The sequence below is a fragment of the Macaca fascicularis genome, chromosome X (genome assembly GCF_037993035.2).
Source record: "Macaca fascicularis isolate 582-1 chromosome X, T2T-MFA8v1.1".
Classification (NCBI taxonomy): Eukaryota; Metazoa; Chordata; class Mammalia; order Primates; family Cercopithecidae; genus Macaca; species Macaca fascicularis.
Window position 1 is genome coordinate 48,150,286 of NC_088395.1, and position 19,712 is coordinate 48,169,997.

The window sequence follows — 19,712 nt, forward strand, 5'->3', positions numbered from 1 at the left end:
TCAGGACCACATGATGAAGGGTCAAAAGACAATAAAGCAACAAAAACAGGATGCACAACAGGAAATATGCTGGGAGTCCTAAGACCAAATAGATTCGTTATACCAACAAACAAAATTGGGCTGAACAATAGGATTTACCTACTGAAAAACAGAGTGCTCTCAGATTGGACCACAATGTCTAAAGTAGTTCTCAGATTAAGATACATAATCCAAATATACCTATAATAAATCAGAAAGGGTGAGATTAATTGAATTACACATTAAAGAAGTTAGAAAAAGAAAAAAAATTTAAAAGCAGATGGAAGGATTTTAGTGAAATAAAAGAATAAATGAATAATTAGAAAATAGAAAAATGGCAAAATGCATGAACTGCAATACAGGTGAGGAAGAGTAAAATAAATAAAATATTAGCATTTATTTACCTAATTGAGGGAAAAATCACAAATACACTCTATGAGAACTATGTTGGAGAAATAACCCCAGATATAAAGGAAATTAATCATGAGACTACTTTACCCAAAATTATACAAATATATTAAGAACCTTGAGGAAATACATGATTTTTAAAAATTACAAAGAGTCCATATTTCTACATCTATATATTGATATATCAATATCTCAATCTAAATGCATATATAGGCCGGGTGCTGTGGCTCATGCCTGTAATCCCAGCACTTTGGAAAGCCGAGGTGGGCAGATCACCTGAGGTCAGTAGTTGGAGACCAGCCTTGCCAACATGGTGAAACCCCATCTTTACTAAAAATACAAAAATTAGCCAGGCCTGGTGTTGCATGCCGATAATTCCAGCTACTCAAGAAGGTGAGGCAGGACAATCGCTCGAACCTAGGAGGTGGAGGTTGCAGTGAGCCAAGATCGCACCACTGCACTCCAACCTGGGTAAGAGTGAGACTCCATCTCAAAATAAATAAATACATAAATGCATATATAATCTAAACAGAAAAATATGATGGAAGAAATAGAGAAAGATGACAAAGAGATACCCTTCAAATAATGCGCCATGCCCAAATAAATTCACAAGAGAATTCTATAAAGCATTTTAGGACCAGACAACATCAAAGTAGTGCTAATTCTTCCAGATACATTTATCCTGTGAAGGGGGCCAAGATAGTTTTGAGGGTGAGCAAATCGATTCCATATTTGTGGTGTTGAAAATATTCTGAGGGCCTAACCAGATCATTCTGTGGAAGGGTAATCATATATACTGGGGAACATATGAGTCTATTCTACAGCTGAGAAGTTGTCACTATTTCTGTTCAATGTGAGTTTTCCCATGCACAGTGAGGACTGACTTCTGGGAATAGACCTTCCCACAATCAGCACATATACAAGGTGTCTTTACTATATGGATTCTGATGCCCAGTGAAGTATACATGCTAGCAGAAGGCCTTCCCACAGTCACTGCATCTGGAGGGTTTCTCCCCAGTGTGTCTTCTCTGATATGTAATCATCTGTGATTTCCGGAAAAAAGTCATCCCAGACTCAGCACATTCAGGGGGTTTCTCCCTAGGATGGGTTTTCTGATGTATGAGTGGAGACTTCCCACAGAAGGCCTTTCCACATTCACTACATTCATAGGGTTTCTCTCCAGTATGACCTCTCTGATGTAGAATGAGATGTGACTTCAGGGAAAAGGCCCTCCCACACTCGGTACACTCATAGGGTTTCTCCCCTGTGTGAACTCGCTGATGAATAATGAGGGGTGATTTCTGGGAGAAGGTTTTGCCACATTCACCACACTCATAAGGTTTCTCCCCTGTATGAATTCTCTGGTGTATGATAAGAGGTGATTTCTGAGAGAAGGATTTTCCACATTCAGTACACATGTAAGGTTTCTCTCCAGTATGAAGTCTTTGATGACCAGTGAGGTGTGACTTCTGGGAAAAGGCCTTCCCACAGTCAGTACACACATAAGGTTTTTCTCCTGTATGAATTCTTTGATGTCCTATGAGGTGGGACTGTTGGCAGAAAGTTTTCCCACATTCATTACACTTGTAGGGCTTCTCTCCAGTATGCGTTCTCTGATGTATAATGAGCTGTGTTTTCCGAGGGAAGGTCTTCCCACATTCGGTACATTCATAGGGCTTCTCCCCAGTATGAGCTATCCGGTGTATAAAAAGATGAGACATTGCACAGAAGGCTTTCCCACATTCACTGCATTCAAAGGACTTCTCTCTGGTATGAACTCTCTGATGTATAATTAGATGTGACTTCTGGGAGAAAGCTTTTGGACACTCAAAACATTCATAGGGTTTCTCTCCAGTATGGACTCTCTGATGAACAATGAAAGGTGACTTCTGGGAGAATGCTCTTCCACACTCAGTACATTCATAGGGTTTCTCCCCAGTGTGAATTCTCTGATGCACAATGAGGTGTGATTTCTCACTGAAGGCTTTCCTGCAATCTCCACATATATATGGTTTCTCTCCCGTATGAATTCTTTGATGTATAATGAGCTGTGACTTCTTGATAAAACCTTTCCCACACATACTACAAACATTGGGTTTCTCTCTGGCTTGAACTTTCTTATACTGAACATGGGCTTGCTTATGACTGAGAACTTTTTCACTTTGACTGTCTCCATAGGGCTCCATTCCAGTATGAATGAAGCCTTCCTTCTCAGGCACAGAACAGGAAACATTATACCTAGGTGGTCTCCCACATCCAAATCTCTCAATGGGATTCTTTCTTGCATAGCTCCTATTATAATTTAGTAAGTCTGAATTGGACTTTAAGCTATTTTCACATGAATCAAGCTTATGGAATTTTTGACTTGAAGGAGCAAGGTCTGTGCACTGATTGAACATTTTCCCAAATGCACTATACTTGGAACCCGTCTCATCAGTCAATGTTTCATGACTGATGACTGTGACTTGCCTCAAAACTCTGTCTTGATTTCCTTGATATCTATCTATCTGCCAGATTTTTAAAAGAGAGTACAATGAATTATCCTTTGGGGCTCTTTCTAGTATCTCCCTTTGAAATAAAAGTTCTCCAGAAATGATCTGCTGGGAAGATTCAAGGCCTTTCACTCTGTCTGAAGGAAGAAGAAAGAGGCAAAATCAAATACACACACACACACACACACACACACACACACACACACACACATACAACATTTGGCAATGAACAGAGGTACTAGGAAGGTGGCTGTTGTAGAATGAATGTTATAAAGGAGGCCTGATAAATTTTAAGGAAGAAAAAAGGTAACAGATGTCAGAGATGTCAAGGAAGAAGAAGATGCCCTCTTGACCATCTACCCACTTCTCACTTACCTGAGTAGATCCACCTTGACAACTCACTCTCTATGATCCATGGGTCCTTTCCATGTTCCAACTTAAATATTACATCTGGTTTTATACCTGAACACCCTGTTAAGAGAAAATTGTAGTGGCTTTGGACTTGGCAGCTCAGAAATTCTTGAAGAGAAGCACTTGCAGGGGCCTCCCAGCAAAGTTGAATCCTTAACTCACACCATAACATAAAAATTAATTCTAGATATAACAAAAGTATAAACATGAAAAATCAAAACTATAAAAGAACACACTCTATTAAAGGAATATCATAAAGGTCATGGTATTGACAGCTCTAAAAGAAGGATGAGGAGGATTTGATTCATTGGTACACAGGGAATCTGCCCTTACCCACGGAGACCAGGTGACTATAGGTCTCCAGCATCACATCCCTATGTAGGGTCTTCTGAGCAGGATTCAACTGCTGCCACTCTTCCTTGGTGAAGTCCACAGCCACATCCTCAAATGTCACTGGTTCCTATAACAGCACATTCTTGTACAATCTGCTTATTCTGGTCATTTTTACCATAGCAATACATGTAGGATGCCTACTTTGCACTTTGCCCAGCATACTTTATGAGAGAAACAATGTAAAACCCTGCCATTAGCAAGCATAGTTAATGGAACAGAACAGATAGTCTAGAAATAGATACAAATAAAAATATGAAATTTAATATATAATAAAAGTAGCATTTTAAACAGGTATGGAAAAACAGATTATTCAAAACTAGAGAGCTATCAGAAAAAAAATGTAACTGAATCCCCTACCTCACACTACATACAAAAATAAATTCAGGACAAAAATTTAAATGAAAAAGAGAAACTATAAAATAAAGACAGGACAGGTTTTAAAAAATAATCTTTGAGTGGAGAAGACTCTTCTAAGCATGCCCCAAAGCCCAGATGCCATAAATGAAAACACTGATAAATGTGACTACTTTATGTATTACGTGGCAAAATATATCAAACAAACCCAAAGGATATGACTAACTAGGGAAAAAATATACACAAAACAGATAGGATGGACAAGGAGTTAATTTATTCCATGTATAGAGAGAACTCCTCCAAAGCAAGAAGAAAACAACCAACAACTTTTTAAAAAATGGTTGATATGGTTTGGCTCTGTGTCCCCACCCAAATCTCATCTTGAATTGCAATCCCCACTTGTCAAGTGAAGGAGGTGATTGAATCATGGAGGCACTTTCCCCCATGCTGTTCTCGTAATAATGAGTGAGTTCTCACAGGATCTAATGGTTTTATAAGTGTCTGGCATTTCCCTTGCTGGCATTTCTCTCTCCTGCCACCATATGAAGAAGGTCCTTGCTTCCTTGCTTCCTTTCTTCCCCTTCCACCATGATTGTAAGTTTCCTGAGGCTTCCCCAGCCCTGTGGAACTGTGAGTCAATTAAACTTCTTTCCTTTATAAATTACCCAGTCTTGGGTATTTCCTTATAGTGGCATGAGAACAGACTAATACAGTGGTCAAGGGACATAGCCATCATTTCACAGAAAGGAAAATGCAAATGTTTTTTAAACACGTAAAAAGATGCTCAATTTCACTCACATGAAGATAAATGCAAGCTAAAACAAGACACAATTTTTCCCTTACATATTATCAAAGATGGGCATTTGATTAGTCACTGGTCAAATGCTATGACTGGGGATAAGTCACAGTGACTTAGTGTAAGTTAGTAAAGATGTCAAAAAACAGGCATACTCAAATTGTCTGTGGTGTATGGTATATTTTGAAGGCAATTAATTTGGCAATATCTTTCAAAATTTGTAATGTACACATCCTCTGACTTGCAATTTGGTTTCTAGAAGTTATTCTACATAAACATAAACATTCACATATGTGAGCAAATGACATGTGTGAAGACACTGCTTTATAGTACTATTTATAATAGCAAAAGAATGGAAACCATCTCATGGGAGATTGGATGAATAAATTATGCTACGATCTCCATAAGGGAATACTATATGCAATTATAAATAGTAACAAGGAAGGGGCCAGATGTGGTGGCTCACACCTGTAATCCCAGCCCTTTGGGAGGCAGGGGCAGGTGGATCACTTGAGGTCAGGAGTTCGAGACCAGCCTGGCCAAAATGGCGAAATCCCGTCTCTACTAAAAATACAAAAATTAGCCAGGCATGGTGGTGCATGCCTGTAGTCCCAGCTACTCAGGCGGCTGAGGCAGGAGAATTGCTTGAACCCGGGAGGCAGAGGATGCAGTGAGTCGAGACTGTGCCACTGCACTCGAGCCTGGGTGACAGACTGAGCCTCTGTCTCAAACAAAACAAAACAAAACAACAAACAAACAAAAAACCAGCCTGGGCAACATGGCAAAACCCTGTCTCTACAAAAAATACAAAAAATTAGCCGGGTGTGGTGGCACACACCTATAGGCCCAGCTACTAGGGAGGCTGAGGTGAGAGGATCACCTGAGCCTGGGAGGTCAAGGCTGCAGTAAGCCAAGATAGTGCCACTGCACTTTAGCCTGGGCAACTGAAGTGAAACCCTGAAAAAAAAAAGGAAAGCAAACAAGCAAGCAAGCAACAAGGAAGCTCTACATTAATTGATATGCTACAATATCTAAGATATACTGTTAAGTGAAAATAAGCATTCATTCACTCAGCAAGCAGTTATTGAGTACCTAGTGAATACCAAGCACTATTCTAGGAACTGGGGATACAGCAGGAAAAAAAACCTGGCAAAAATACCTTCCCTGAAGGAGTTTATATTCTAGTGAGGGGGGACAGACAAAAAGATTGAGAGAAAAATCACTACCTGGCAAAAAAAAAAAAAAAAAAAGTTTGCAATGTGCACTTCAAAATCACTCGTATACAAAAAGCTTCTGGGAAACCATAAGCAAAGACAAAGAAAGAGGGATTCACAGAGAAATACAAAATGGAAAATAAATATGTGAAAAGATGCTGAAGCTTATTTAATCCCTACAGAAAAGCAAATGAAAATGAAATATAATGCTTAATCATAAAAACAACAAGAATGAAAAATACAGATGATGGCTAATGGTGGCAGGAGGGAAGGGGAACCTTGGGAAACAGGTGGACTTTCTTGTAAACAATTTGTGGCCACATGTGTCAGCTGATTACACAGGATCGAAATACAATTTGGACCAGGCAGGGTGGCTCACGCCTGTAATCCCAGCACTTTGGGAGGCTGAGGTGGGCAGATCACCCGAGGTCAGGAGTTCGAGATCAGTTTGCCCAACATGGTGAAACCCAGTATCTGCTAAAAATGCAAAAATTAGCCGGGCGTGGTGGCAGGCACCTGTAATCCCAGCTACTCGGGAGGCTGAGGCAGGAGAATCGCTTGAACCTGGGAGGTGGAGGTTGCAGTGAGCTGAGATCACACCACTGCACTCCAACCTGGGGGACAGAGTGAGACTCTGTCTCAAAAAATATATATGTACGATTTGAAAAATATTCTTTAAACTTTAAGCATGTGTGCCTCTGACCTAGCACACTCATGTCTAAGAATGTGGCCTACACAAATACTTCACAAATATAAAAAGATGTCTTTATAAAGTTGTTTTATTTGTGACTTCACTGCTTGAGAGGTCTGGTTAGGTCATGTACTAGCTGTGTGATCTCTGTGCCTCGTTTTCTTCATCTGAAAAATGGGACTAACAATGATACCTAGCACAGAGGGTTCCTGGGTAAATTAAATGAGTTAATTCCATGGTATTTTATAATAGCAGTGCCTGGCACATGATAAGCACTGGGTAAACAGTAGCTATGATTATTCTTATTATTATAACTATTGTATATAAAAGAAAAACTAGAAATAACTTTTTTACAGCCCATCAACAAGGTTCTGGTATCCTGCAAACATTAAATGGACATTTAATGGACATTAATTTGACAATGTAGATCAGTGGACAATGTAGATCAGGACATAGCAAACTATGGCCTGCAGGCCAAATTTAGCCCATAATGTGTTTTTCAATGGCCCACAAGCTGAAGTGGTTTTACACGTTTTCTTTTGAGACAGTCTTGCTCTACCACCCAAGCTGGAGTACAGTGAAACAATCTTGACTCACTGCAACCTCCTCCTCCCAGGCTCAAGTGATTCTCCTGCATCAGCCTCCTGAGTAGCTGGCACCACAGGCGCATGCCACCATGCCTGGCTAATTTTTGTATGTTTTTGTAGAGATGGGGTTTCGCCATGTTGCCCAGGCTGGCCTAGAACTCCTGAGCTCAAGCAATCCGCCCACCTTGGCCTCCCAAAGTGCTGGGATTATAGGCGTGAACAGCTGCACCTGGCCTGGTTTTTACATTTTTAATGATTAAAAAAAAAGTCAAAAGAAGAATAATATTTTGTGACACATGAAAATTATATGAAATTCAACCTTCAGCGTCCATAAATAAACTGTTATTGAATCATGGCCAGACTCATTGGTTTACATATTGTCGATAGCTGCTTTCTACCTAAAACAGCAGATTTGAATAGTTGCAACAGGGACCGTATGGCCCACAAAGCCTCAGATATTTCGATCTGTACCTCTACAGAAAAAAATTTGCTGAGCCTTGACTTAGAGGAACTGAACAAATTGAAAATTACAATTTACCAAATCGGACATAAAAAGAAATAGAAAATTTGAATGGTAGTATATCTTTTAAATAAATTGAATATATAATTTAAAACCTTCCCACAAAGAAAACTCCATACCCTGATGGCTTCACTGGGGAGCTCCTCCAAACATTTAAGAAGGAAATAGGCTGGGTGCGGTGGCTCATGCCTGTAATCCCAACACTTTGGGAGGCTGAGGTGGGTGGATCACCTGAGGCCAGGAATTTGAGACCAGCCTGCCCAACATGGTGAAACCCCATCTGTACTAAAAACACAAAAGTTAGCTAGGCGTGGTGGTGGGCACTTGTAATCTCAGGTACTTGGGAGACTGAGGCAGGAGAATCTCTTGAACCTGGGAGGCAGAGGTTGCAATGAGCCGAGATCGTGCCACTGCACTCCAGCTTGGGCGACAAGAGTGAAACTCCATCTCAAAAAAAAAAAAAAAAAAAAAATTAAGGAGGAAATAATACCAATATTACCCCAATTTTCCCAGAGAATATAAAGAGAATACTTTCCAACATGAGGCCAACGTAACATGATGCCAAAATGTGGCAGAAACAATACCAGAAAGTAAAATTACAGGCCCTTATGTCTTATGAACATAGTAGTATAAACCCTAAACAAAATATTAACAAGGGATTGGCTAGATCATGATGATGATAATAGGAGTAGGTGGGGATAAAAGATAGATAAAACAAGCTTGGCTATCAGTTGATAATATTTGCAGATGGATAATTACAAAAGGGTTCACTAAAATCTCTACTTTCGTATATGTTCAAAATTAACATTTTCCAAATAAAAGGTATTAAAACTACATTTATTGAGTATATTTTATATTAGGCAAGAAAAGAAAGTAGCAGAATAGAACAGAAACAGTGTGTGTATTTTTTTGTGTGGTAAAGAAAAAATACGTGACAATAATGAGATCATTTTCACACATTTACACATCCATCTACACATATAGATGGAGTTATAAATGCATGAAGAAAAGAGATACTCCTCAAACCAGATAATCCTAGTTATGTCAGGGAAGGAGGAAGAAGTGAGATTGGAGATATTTCACTTCTTTTTTTTTTTAAGCTATATTGTTTATATTCTTTGCCCCATGTATAGGTTACCTTTTCAGGGAGGCGGAAAAAAAAACCAGACTAAAATTGGAAGAGCAGAGAAGGAACTGGTCTTGAGTTGGGTTGAGACCCCACAAACTCTGAGATGACAGCAAAGGAGCCATGGAAAACAAGGAAACTATCCCACTCTCCAAGCCCCTGCCCGAGAACTTTAACTAAAAACATTCTCTTTAGAACAACTACTGACAATACCACCCTGAACTGAAAACCACTGGCCTTCAGGAAAACTCAGTAACAAAATTCCTTAGGTTAAAGTCCCAGAAATCTTGACTTGCTAAGGAGCTGGACTGATTTCTTTTTGTGGAGAATGCAAATCACATAATTGATCATGCTATGTTACCCTTTTCACTGGAGCTGCCAGGAGGCTCATAGTCAAAATGCTTAGTTACGTTTCTATGAAGGCCAGATGATCTGTGTATCTTCACAGCAATTTTGCCTGTTGATCATCTATTCTTTCTAAATTTCTCTAATCCTTATTTTCAACGAATTGCCCTTTCCCATTTTGTTGTGGGAAAACCAAATGGCAAACAAATAACTTACCTGGGACTCAATCATTTTCTGTTTCTCTTTGGAAAGCAATTGGGGGCGGGGTGGGGTGCAGAAGAGTCTAGGAGATCAAGCTGAATTAACCACTCTTCAATAGCTGGATGTGACAATGTGTTGCTTGTTAATTCATTGATGACTTGTGTTTCTCATCTGACTTGGTAATTCCATTTCCAGAACTTTGTCCTAAGGTAATAATCATGGATACGTGCAGATATTTAACCACAGAAACCTTCAACACAGTTTTGTCTTTAACACCATATTATTGAAAATAATACAAATGAGCAGCACTAAAGACTGGGAAAATAAATTATAGAACCTCCAAAGGCTTGAAAGGCAGGCAGCCCTTAAAAGCAACACTCTAGATGATTAAAAGAGGCTCAGGAAACACCGCCAGCAAATGTAAAATATGGTCTTGTCTGAGTCTTTACTTGAATAGACAAAAGAAATTTTTGAGATAATCGTGAAAGTTTGAACCCTGACTAGATATTTGATAACATTAAGGAATTTAACCATTGATTATCTGAAGATATTATTGTTAATTATTTTACCTTAAGGTAACAGCATCGACCTTTAAGGCCTTATCTTTTACATAATGAAGCGTGTATGGATGAAAAGATATGTCTGGGATTTGTTTCAAAATAATAAAGACTACACATGTAAAAAGTCATTGAATTACATACAGGCTGGGTGCGGTGGGCCAGCACTTTGGGAGGCCAAGGCGGGTGGATTGCCTGAGCTCAGGAATTGGAGACCAGCCTGGGCAACATAGCGAAAACCCGTCTCTACTAAAAAATACAAAAATCAGCCAGGCATGGTGGTGCGTGCTTGTAATCCCAGCATGTTGGGAGGTGGAGGAGGGCAAATTGCTTGAGACCAGGCGTTCGAGACTAGCCTGGGTAACATAGGGAGACCCATCTCTACAAAAAATTAGCCTGGCATGGTGGCGCACACCTGTAATCCCAGCACTTTTGGAGGCTGAAGCAGGCAGATGGCTTGAGCCCTGGAGTTCGAGACCAACCTGGCCAACATGGCAAAATTCCCCTCTACTAAAAATTAGCCAGGCATAGTGGTGGGTGCCTGTAATCTCAGCTACTAGGGAGACTGAGACATGAGAATCACTTGAACCCAGGAGATGGAGTTTGCAGTGAGCCGAGATTGAGCCACTGCACTTCAGCCTGGACTACGACTGAGTGAGGAAAGAAAGGCAAGAAAGGCAGGAAGGAAGGCAGGAGGGAAGGCAGGAAGGAAGGCAGGAAGGCAGGGAGGGAGGGAGGGAGGGAGGAAGAAAGAAGAAAGGAAGGGCATTCTGGGAGGAAGAAGTGAGAGGGTGGCCTAGATGAGGACTTGGCGAACTTTTTCTGTAAAAGGGTCATATGGTAAATGTTTTCGATTTTGTGGGGTCTGTGGTTTCTGCTGTAACTACTCAGCCCTGCCATTGCAGGTTGAAAATAGCCCTACACAATACATAAACTAAAGGTGCTCACTGACTGTGTTCCAATTAAACATCATTTTTGGGCACAGATATTTGAGTTTTATATCATTTTCATGGGTCACAAAATATTCTCCATTTGATTTTTTTCCAAGGATAAAAAGTGTGAAAAAACTATTCTTAATTCCTGGCTGTATTTTTTTTAAAAAGCAGCAAGTCAGATTTGGCCCACTGCCCAGTTTTCTACCCCTGGTCTAGATAAAACAAGATTGGCCATGAGGTGATGACTGATGAGACTGGGTGGTGGGCATAATGGGGGTCCATTATACAATTCCCTCTATTTTTGTGGATGCTTGAAAATTTCCATAAGAAAGGTTTATATTTAAGTATTACCATAGAAATAATCTAAGTAGTACTATGGAAATTAAGTTAATGGCATGGAAACATCACTGCAAAATGAAGAAGAGGCAGAACACAAGAATGTGTTCCTAATTGTTTAATAACAGAATAATAGGCCAGGGTGGTGACTCACACCTGTCATCCCAGTACTTTGGGAGGCCAAGGCAGGAGGACTGCTTGAGTCCAGAAGTTCGAGGTCAGCCTGAGCAACATAGTGAGACCTCATTTCTACAAAAAATAAACAAAATTAGCCGGGCGTGGTGGTGCACACCTGTATTCCCGACTACTTGGCAGGCTGAGGCAAGAGAGTCACTTGAACCTGAGAGGCGGAGGTTGCAGTGAGCTGAGATCACACCACTGCACTCCAGCCTGGGCAACAGAGCGAGACTCTGTCAAAGAAAAAAAAAAAAAAGGAAAAGAAAAACAACCATGTAGATCACACATTCTCATTGGGGGTGATACTGCCCCCAAGGAGGCAAAAATTAGTTCTTGGTGGTCAAAAAAAAGAAAGAAAAATTCTTAGATATTACAATGGTTTGTGACCCTCCAAAGCAACCCTAGCTGACAAAACCTTATTCCTTGGTATTTAATTTCCTTCACCAGATTTTGGTATTACATGAGCAGCAGTAACCTTGAGTTCAAGGAAGATCCATGAAATATATACAAAATCAGTGCTGCAAAACTACGGTGAATAGGTAACATTCAGGTATTAACTCACTTCTCATCCCAAGCCTCACAGGGTAGGCCCTGCTATTATCCTCATTTCGCAGTGGGGAAACTGAGGCCTGGAGAGGTTTAATGAGTTGTCTAAGATCACACTGCCAGTGATTTAGAACAAGGTGATAGAAGAACAAAAAGTAAAGAACTCCTCCCAAGCTGTCCTGGCACTAAAATTTTCAGAGATTCAACACCATTTGCTTCTGGGTGCCCTAAAAAATTAGTTATCCTCCTAAATTCCACAGGACATTGTCTGTTTTTTAACTGAGAATGTGCTTTACAGTTCGAAATTAGCTTAAAATCTTCATATTTAAAGCCATAAAATGAAAAGAGAAGCCAAAAATTGGAAGATTTGCAAAACACATACCACTACTAAAGGAGTGGTATCAGAATATATAAAAACAATTCCTGGCTGGGCACAGTAGCTCACGCCTGTAATCCCAGCACTTTGGGAGGCCGAGATGGGTGTATCAACTGAGGTCAAGAGTTTGGGACCAGCTTGGCCAACATGGTGAAACCCCGTCTCTACTACAAATACAAAAAAATTAGCCAGGCGTGGTGGCGGGCACCTGTAATTCCAGCTACTGGGGAGGCTGAGGTAGGATAATTGCTAAAACCCGGGAGGCAGAGGTTGCAGGGAACCATGATTGCTCCACGCACTCCAGCCTGGGCGACAGAGCGAGACTTCGTCTCAAAAAAAAAAAAAAAAAAAAAAAAAAAAAAAAAAAAATTCCTACAAATCATTAAGAAAAAAGCAGAGAGTCTAACAGAAAAATGAACAAAAGACAGGCCCCTCACAAAAGAGGATCTCCCAGTGATCAATCCTTATAAGAAAATGTGCTCAAACTTATTGGTCATGAGGGAAATACGAATCAAACCACCGAGTCGGACTCCTCCATGAGAATGTGGACACCACAAGGGCAGAGATTTTTGTTTATTCATGGACGTATTATTGATCTGAAAGAGTCACCGCATCATGGACCCCACAGAACGTCAACACTGACCCCACACACTCCCATTCTTGTCCCCATAGACCCTCATCCCTCACCCCAGATCCCCCTATCCATTCACCCCACGGACCAGCATCCCTCACCCTACAGACCAACCATCACTCACCCCAGACTCCCTTCACCCATCCCATAGAAGCCCCATCACTCACCCTTACAGACATCATCAAGCACCGCACAGATCCCCCGTCACCCCACAAACTCCCATTCGCGTAACCCACATACTGTTACCCCTGGTCCCACAGACTCCCCTATCACTGTTCTCCACGTCACTCAATCCCCTCCTTAGGCCCTCCACTTGTCCCCATCCGTCACTGATCACATAGACCCGCAGCGTTCAGCCAGGCCCCTCACCCCGGCTCTGCTCTCAAGCCGGGCTTGGCTTCCCGCCTGCCCAAATGCGTTCAACATCCCCCAAAAGGCCATTTCCCCTTCCAGTCCTCCCGGGGAGATGTCAGGGTGACGCGGGAGCTTATCTTTCGCTGGCTCCGAAACAGCCGCGAAGCCGCGAAGCCGAGCTCTACCAGTAATAAAAATGGCGTCATTCCGCCAGCGCCAGGACCTCTGTCGCTGGCCGTGGTCTCGCACTGCTTCCGGAGGCTCCCATTCCAGCCAGAGGAGAGGTGCGTTTGGGGGCCCGGGGGAGTCCTCATGATATCTCCGAGTTTGGGTATTCGAAATTGATCCTACGAAAGCAGTGTGAGGCTTGGAAGGGCCGCGACTGTCCCGGGCGGGTGAGTGGGCGTTCCCGGCCACCAGAAGAGGCACGGCCTGAGCATAGGCGTGGCGATATGGCAGAGTGGGAAGGGGGGAAAGTGGGAAGGCCGGACAGAGCACCCCTCGGGAGATTCCTCTGCAGAAGCGGATTCCTAAAACGTCTGGAGAAAGGGAAGAGACCTTTGACATCATACAGCCATTCAGGGGACTCACACATACTCGCCCACCTCTCCCCACCTGGCCTCGGCGCCCTCCCGCCTTCCTATTGTTCCTCCTAGGCGTCAGGACCCGTCCCCGTCTGTCACTCACTGCCCACCGGTCCTCCATTGGCTCCTTTGAACACGGAAGGGCCTGCCTTCACCTGTCATTTACAGCCTGGACTTCTGCTCACCTTAGTTCAAGTAGGCTTATATGGCCTTTTGCAGCCCATATCAAAACTAAAAGAGTTCATAGAGTCAGAGGTTCGAGGTAAAACCTAAGGGACATTGGTTTTAGAAGAGTTTAACAAAGGGCTGGATTGGAAGTCAGCCTGGAACAGGATTGCAGAGTTAACAAAGGTTCATGTTCTATACAAAACAGGAACTCTGATGGTTGCAATAGTTAAGAAAGTCCTAAGATTCAATACTTCTATCAGGGTGTATGGATGGAGAAAACATGAACAAATACCCTGCCTAAAGATCAAATCAGAGGGGCACTGGTGGTGGAATAGTAACCCAATTCCGAAGTTATTTCAGAGAGGACTTGAATGGAAGGTTAACTTAGACTCAAGTCTGAACCACAGACCAGAGACCCATTAAAGGTGATGTGGTTAACAGAGGCCCAGAATTCACAGCCTATACCAAAGGGATAATGATGGTGGAAGAATTAATCAAGGTCTGACTTCAAAGTCAAACCAAATGGCATTCATGATAAAAATGTTAACTGAGGGCCGGGCACAGTGGCTCACACCTGTAATCCCAGCACTTTGGCGGCTGAGGCCGGAGGATCATGTGAGCCCAGGAGATCAAGACCAGCCTGGGCAACATAGTGAGACTCCATCTCTATAAAAATAAATGTTAACTGAGGGCTGGGGTTGGCGGATACAGGAGAAGGGGCACAAGTAGCTAAAAAGTTAGTACAGCTTTGATTTTCTGTACATACCAAAAGATCATAGATGGAGAGGACTTAACTGAAGTCTGCAGTCAGTATAAAGATCTGAGGGATGCAGAGTGTAGTGGCTCACTCCTGTAATCCCAGCACTTTGGGAGTTCGAGGCGGGCAGATCACTTGAAGCCAGGACTTTGATACCAGCATGGCCAACATGGCGAAACCCTGTCTCTACTAAAAATACGAAAATTACCCAGACGCAGTGGCACATGCCTGTAATCCCAGCTGCTTGGATGGCAGAGCCATGAGAATCACTAGAACCTGGGAGGCGGAGGTTGCAGTGAGCAAGACCTGAGGCACAGTAATGGGGAAGGAGTTAACAGACATGCAAAACGATTCACATGTAAATTGCCCTGGTAATGGAAAAGTGAACAGACCCTCAAGCTTAATACACAGACCCGGGATTATTAATTTCCCACCCTCAAAGCCCTGAATTCTGTCTCTAGATCCAAACCCAGTAATAGTGGAATGGATAACAGATTCCCAGTTCAAGGCAAAATCAAGGGTTGATTTAGATTGGAAGAATTAATAGAAGCCCAAGTTGGAGAGCACAGATAAGAGACTTTGATGGTGGAATTGCTAACAATGGCTGGGGTTTGAGGTGAGGTCAGAGGGATAGGGATGGTGGAAGAGTTAAGAAGGACTTGGTTTGAGTATAGGCAAGATGGGCATCAATGGTGGAATATTTCAAAGATGCCTGTATTCATTTCCTATTGCTGCTCTAGCAAATTATCACAGACTTACTTGATCAAAACAACACAAATTTATTATCTTACAGTCCTGCAGGTCAGAAATATGATATGTGTTTCACTGGGCACTCCCTGTATTCCTTGACTCGTGGTCCTTTCCTCCATCTTCAAAGCTGACAGTGTAGCATCTTCACATCGCTCTCTGACAGTAACCTTCTGCTTCCATCATCACATCATCACATCTCCTTCTCTCTCCTTCTCTAACTCAAACCCTCTCCTTCCCTGTTTTTTTGTTTTTTTAAATAATAGAGACAGGATCTTGCTCTGTCACCCAGGCTGGAGTGCTGTGGTGTGATCAGAGCTTACTGTAACCTTTAACTTCAGGGCTCAAGTGATCCTCTCACCTCCGCCTCTGGAGTAGCTAGGACTACAGGCAGACACCACCATGCCCAGCTAATTTTTAAACTTTTTTTTTTTTTAAAATGGAGTCTCGCTCTGTCACCCAGGCTGGAGTGCAGTGGTGCGATCTCGGCTCACTGCAAGCTCCGCCTCCTGGGTTCACGCCATTCTCCTGCCTCAGCCTCCCGAGTAGCTGGGACTACAGGCACCCACCTGAATGCCCGGATAATTTTTTGTGTTTTTAGTAGAGATGGGGTTTCACCATGTTAGCCAGGATGGTCTCGATCTCCTGACCTTATGATCAGCCCACCTCGGCCTCCCAGAATGCTGGGATTACAGGCGTGAGCCACTGCGCCCAGCCGTTTTTTAACCTTTTGTAGAGACAGGGTCTTGCTAGGTTGACCAGGCTGGATTCCATCTGCTGGCCTCAAGCAATCCTCCCAACTCAGCCTCCCAAAGTGCTCCCTCCCTCTTGTAAGGACCCTTGATTACATTGGGCTCATCTAGATAATCCAGGAAAATCTCATCTTAAAATTCTTAATCACATCTGCAAAGTTCCTTTTGCCATGTAAGGTAACATATTCACAGGTTCTAGGGGTTGGGAGAGGGACATCTTTTGGGGACTATTAACCTGTCTACCACAATGCTCAATGTTTAAGTCAAACCAGAGGGCCAATGGGGGTGGAAGATTTGGTTAAAGCATGGGGTATTAACAAGAGAAAGCTATCAATGGTTCGAATCAGCTTTAAATTCACATAAGATGGGCATAGATGAGGGGTCCAGGCTGTTATGTCAGAATTGCATCACGGGCCTGAGTTCAAAGTTAAAACAAAGGAAATTGATGGAATCTCAACAGAGACCCTGAACCCTGGATCAAAGCCCCAGGAGCACTGGTGGTTAAAAAAAAAAATGTTAACAGAGACCCACGTTTAAGATCTAGAATATAGACACATTGATGGTGGAATAATTAACAGGTTTGAGGTTAAAACTGAGGGTCGGTTGGCTGTGGTGGCTCATGCCTGTAATCCCAACACTTTGGAAGGCCAAGGTGGGTGGAACACAAGGTCAAGAGATCAAGAACATCCTGGCCAACATGCTGAAATCCTGTCTCTACTAAAAATACAAAAATTAGCTGGGCATGGTGGTGCATGCCTGTAGTCCCAGCTACTCAGGAGGCTGAGGCAGGAGAATTGGAGGCAGAGGTTGCAGTGAGCCGAGATCGTGCCACTGCACTCCTGCCTGGTGACAGAGCGAGACTCCATCTCAAAAAACAAAACAAAACAAAACAAAAAATCTGAGGGTCATTGATGATTAAAGACTTAACAGGGCTGGGTGCAGTGGCTCACACCTATAATCCCAGCACTTTGGGAGGCTGAAGCAGGAGGATCACTTGAGCCCAGGAGTTCAAGACCAGCCTGGGCAACACAGCAAGAACCCATCTCTACAAATAAAAAAATAAATAATTAGCTGGGTGTGGTGGTACATGCCTGTAGTCTCAGCTACTCCAGAAGCTGAGGCAGAAGGATCGCTTGAGCCCAGGAGTTCGAGGCTGCAGTGGGCTATGATTGTGCTGCTGCACTTCAGCCTGGGTGACAGAGCAAGACCCCTAAAAAAAGAAATTTAACAGCCAGCCAGATTCAATGTCAAAAAATGGGAACATTAATGCTAAAATCTATAACTGAGCTCTAGGTTTAATGTATCAATCAGAGTGGGAAAACTAATGGTGTTAAGAAACCTGGATTTAATTCACAGATCAGAAGAGGCATTGACGGAGGAAAAAATAAAAAGAAGTCAGGTTTGGTTTTCATGATAGAAATGAGTTGATGATGAAAATAGTTAACAAAGACCTCAGTTAGATGCCCCAACAAGTAGGGCATTAGGGCCGGAAGCATTAACAGAAGTAGGCATAAAGAGAAAACTGAACAGGCTGGGCACAGTGGCTCAAGCCTGTAATCCCAGCACTTTGGGAGGCCGAGACAGGTCACTTGAGGTCAGGAGTTCGAGACCAGCTTGGCCAACATGATGAAACCCTATCTCTATTAAAAATACAAAAATTAGCCAGGCGTGGTGGCACATGCCTGTAATGCTAGGTACTCAGGAGGCTGAGGCATAAGAATCACTTGTACCCTGGAGGGGGAGGTTGCAGTGAGCTGAGATCATACCACTGCACTCCAGCCTGGGTGACAGAGTGAAATTCCATCTCAAAAAAAAAAAAAAAAAAAAGAGAGAGAGAGAGAGAAAACTGAACAGAGAACCAGGTGCTGAGTGGCAGTGAAGGTGGAAGAGTTAACAGAGGACCAAGACCAAGGCTCAGATCTGAAGGCCGTAGATGGCAGAAATGTGACCCAAGGCCCAGATTCAATGTGGAGAAGAGAGGACACATAATCTGCTGTGTAGTCCTAACTAAAGCCACAATCATGTCTAGACTTAATTAGTGTTATACAGTAGCTGTTGTGGACTGAATTGTGTTCCCTCAAAATTTGTATGTTGAAGTCCTAACACCCTACATGACTGCATGGGAGATACGGCCTATAAGGAGATGATTAAGGTTAACGATGTCAGAAGGTGGAACCCTGATGGGAGACAAGTGTAAGAGACACAAGAGATTTTCTCTCTGCCATGTGACTACACAGCATGAAGGCAGCCATTGGCAAGCCAGAAAGAAAGGCTTCACCAGAAACCAAACCTTTCTGGAACCTTGATCTTGGACTTTCCAGCCTCCAGAACTGTGAGAAAATAAATTTCTATTGTTTAAGCCATCTAGTCTACGGCATTTTGTTATTGCAACCTGAGCAGACTAATACAGTAGCTATGTACATCTTTAAGATTTCTCTCAAATATGTGGGAAACCATGTATGACAGGACCCCTGGAAGTTAAGAATGTTCATGATGATCAAAGCCCTTCTCAATAATTTTTTGATGCTTCTCTCTAGACACATCCACAGGAATTTTTTAAAATAAAATGTTTAGGCAGAGCACAGTGGCTCAGGCCCATAATTCCAACACTTTGAGATCCCAAGGCAGGAGGATAGCGTGAGCCCAGGAATTGGAGACCAGCCTGGGCAACATAGCGAGGTCCCATCTCTACAAAAAATGTAAAAAAAAAATAATAAAAAATAAAATAATCTTTACAAAAATGTTTGATGCAGTAAGTAATGCCCTTCATGCATACTCCTGGACTCTAGGCCCAGAGCTTCTGATCCAATAAGTCAAGGATGAGGTCCAATAATCTGCATTTATTTTAATGCTTTATTTGGAAATAATTTTGAACTTACAGAAAAAGTTGCAAAAATAGTACCAAGAACTCTCATGTACCCTTCATCCAGATTCTCCAAATGTGATTATTTTATCCCATTTTCTTTACATATATATAACATATATGTACATATATATGTGTGTATATTATGTGTGTGTGTGTGTGTGTATATGTACACACATACATAATTTTTTTCTGAGGGAAGGATGGTGGGTAACCTATCCAGTCAGCCTGGCAAGGTGGCTTAGGCCTATAATTGCAGCACTTTGGGAGGTCAGGGTGGGATGATCACTTAAACTAAGGAATTCGAGACCAGCCTGGGCAACATGGCAAAATCCCATCTCTATCAAAAACACAAAAAATTAACCAGGTGTGG

The 19,712-nt window shown here is 42.4% G+C and overlaps 1 protein-coding gene and 1 long non-coding RNA gene across 4 annotated transcripts; one reads left to right on the top strand and one right to left on the bottom strand.

Moving 5' to 3' along the window:
* Nucleotides 1-511: 511 nt before the first annotated feature.
* Nucleotides 512-13,879, bottom strand: ZNF630 (zinc finger protein 630). Of its 3 annotated transcripts, none has more exons than XM_015443629.4 (5): nt 13,692-13,879; nt 9,572-9,760; nt 3,663-3,789; nt 3,294-3,389; nt 512-3,055 (listed from the first exon to the last, which is right to left on the bottom strand). In XM_015443629.4, the coding sequence occupies exons 2-5, from the start codon at nt 9,584-9,586 to the stop codon at nt 1,395-1,397; spliced, it is 1,899 nt and encodes a 632-aa protein (XP_015299115.3). In that variant the 5' UTR covers nt 9,587-9,760; nt 13,692-13,879; the 3' UTR covers nt 512-1,394. The 3 variants fall into 3 exon arrangements, with proteins under 3 accessions (XP_015299115.3, XP_005596134.4, XP_015299114.3); XM_005596077.5 differs by having other exon boundaries at nt 13,484-13,879; XM_015443628.4 differs by having other exon boundaries at nt 13,282-13,879.
* On the top strand, nt 13,652-18,839 carry LOC135969258 (uncharacterized). The gene is made up of 2 exons (XR_010584402.1): nt 13,652-13,752; nt 18,574-18,839. It is a non-coding gene; the product is annotated as an uncharacterized lncRNA (long non-coding RNA).
* The last annotated feature ends 873 nt before the right edge of the window (nt 18,840-19,712 follow it).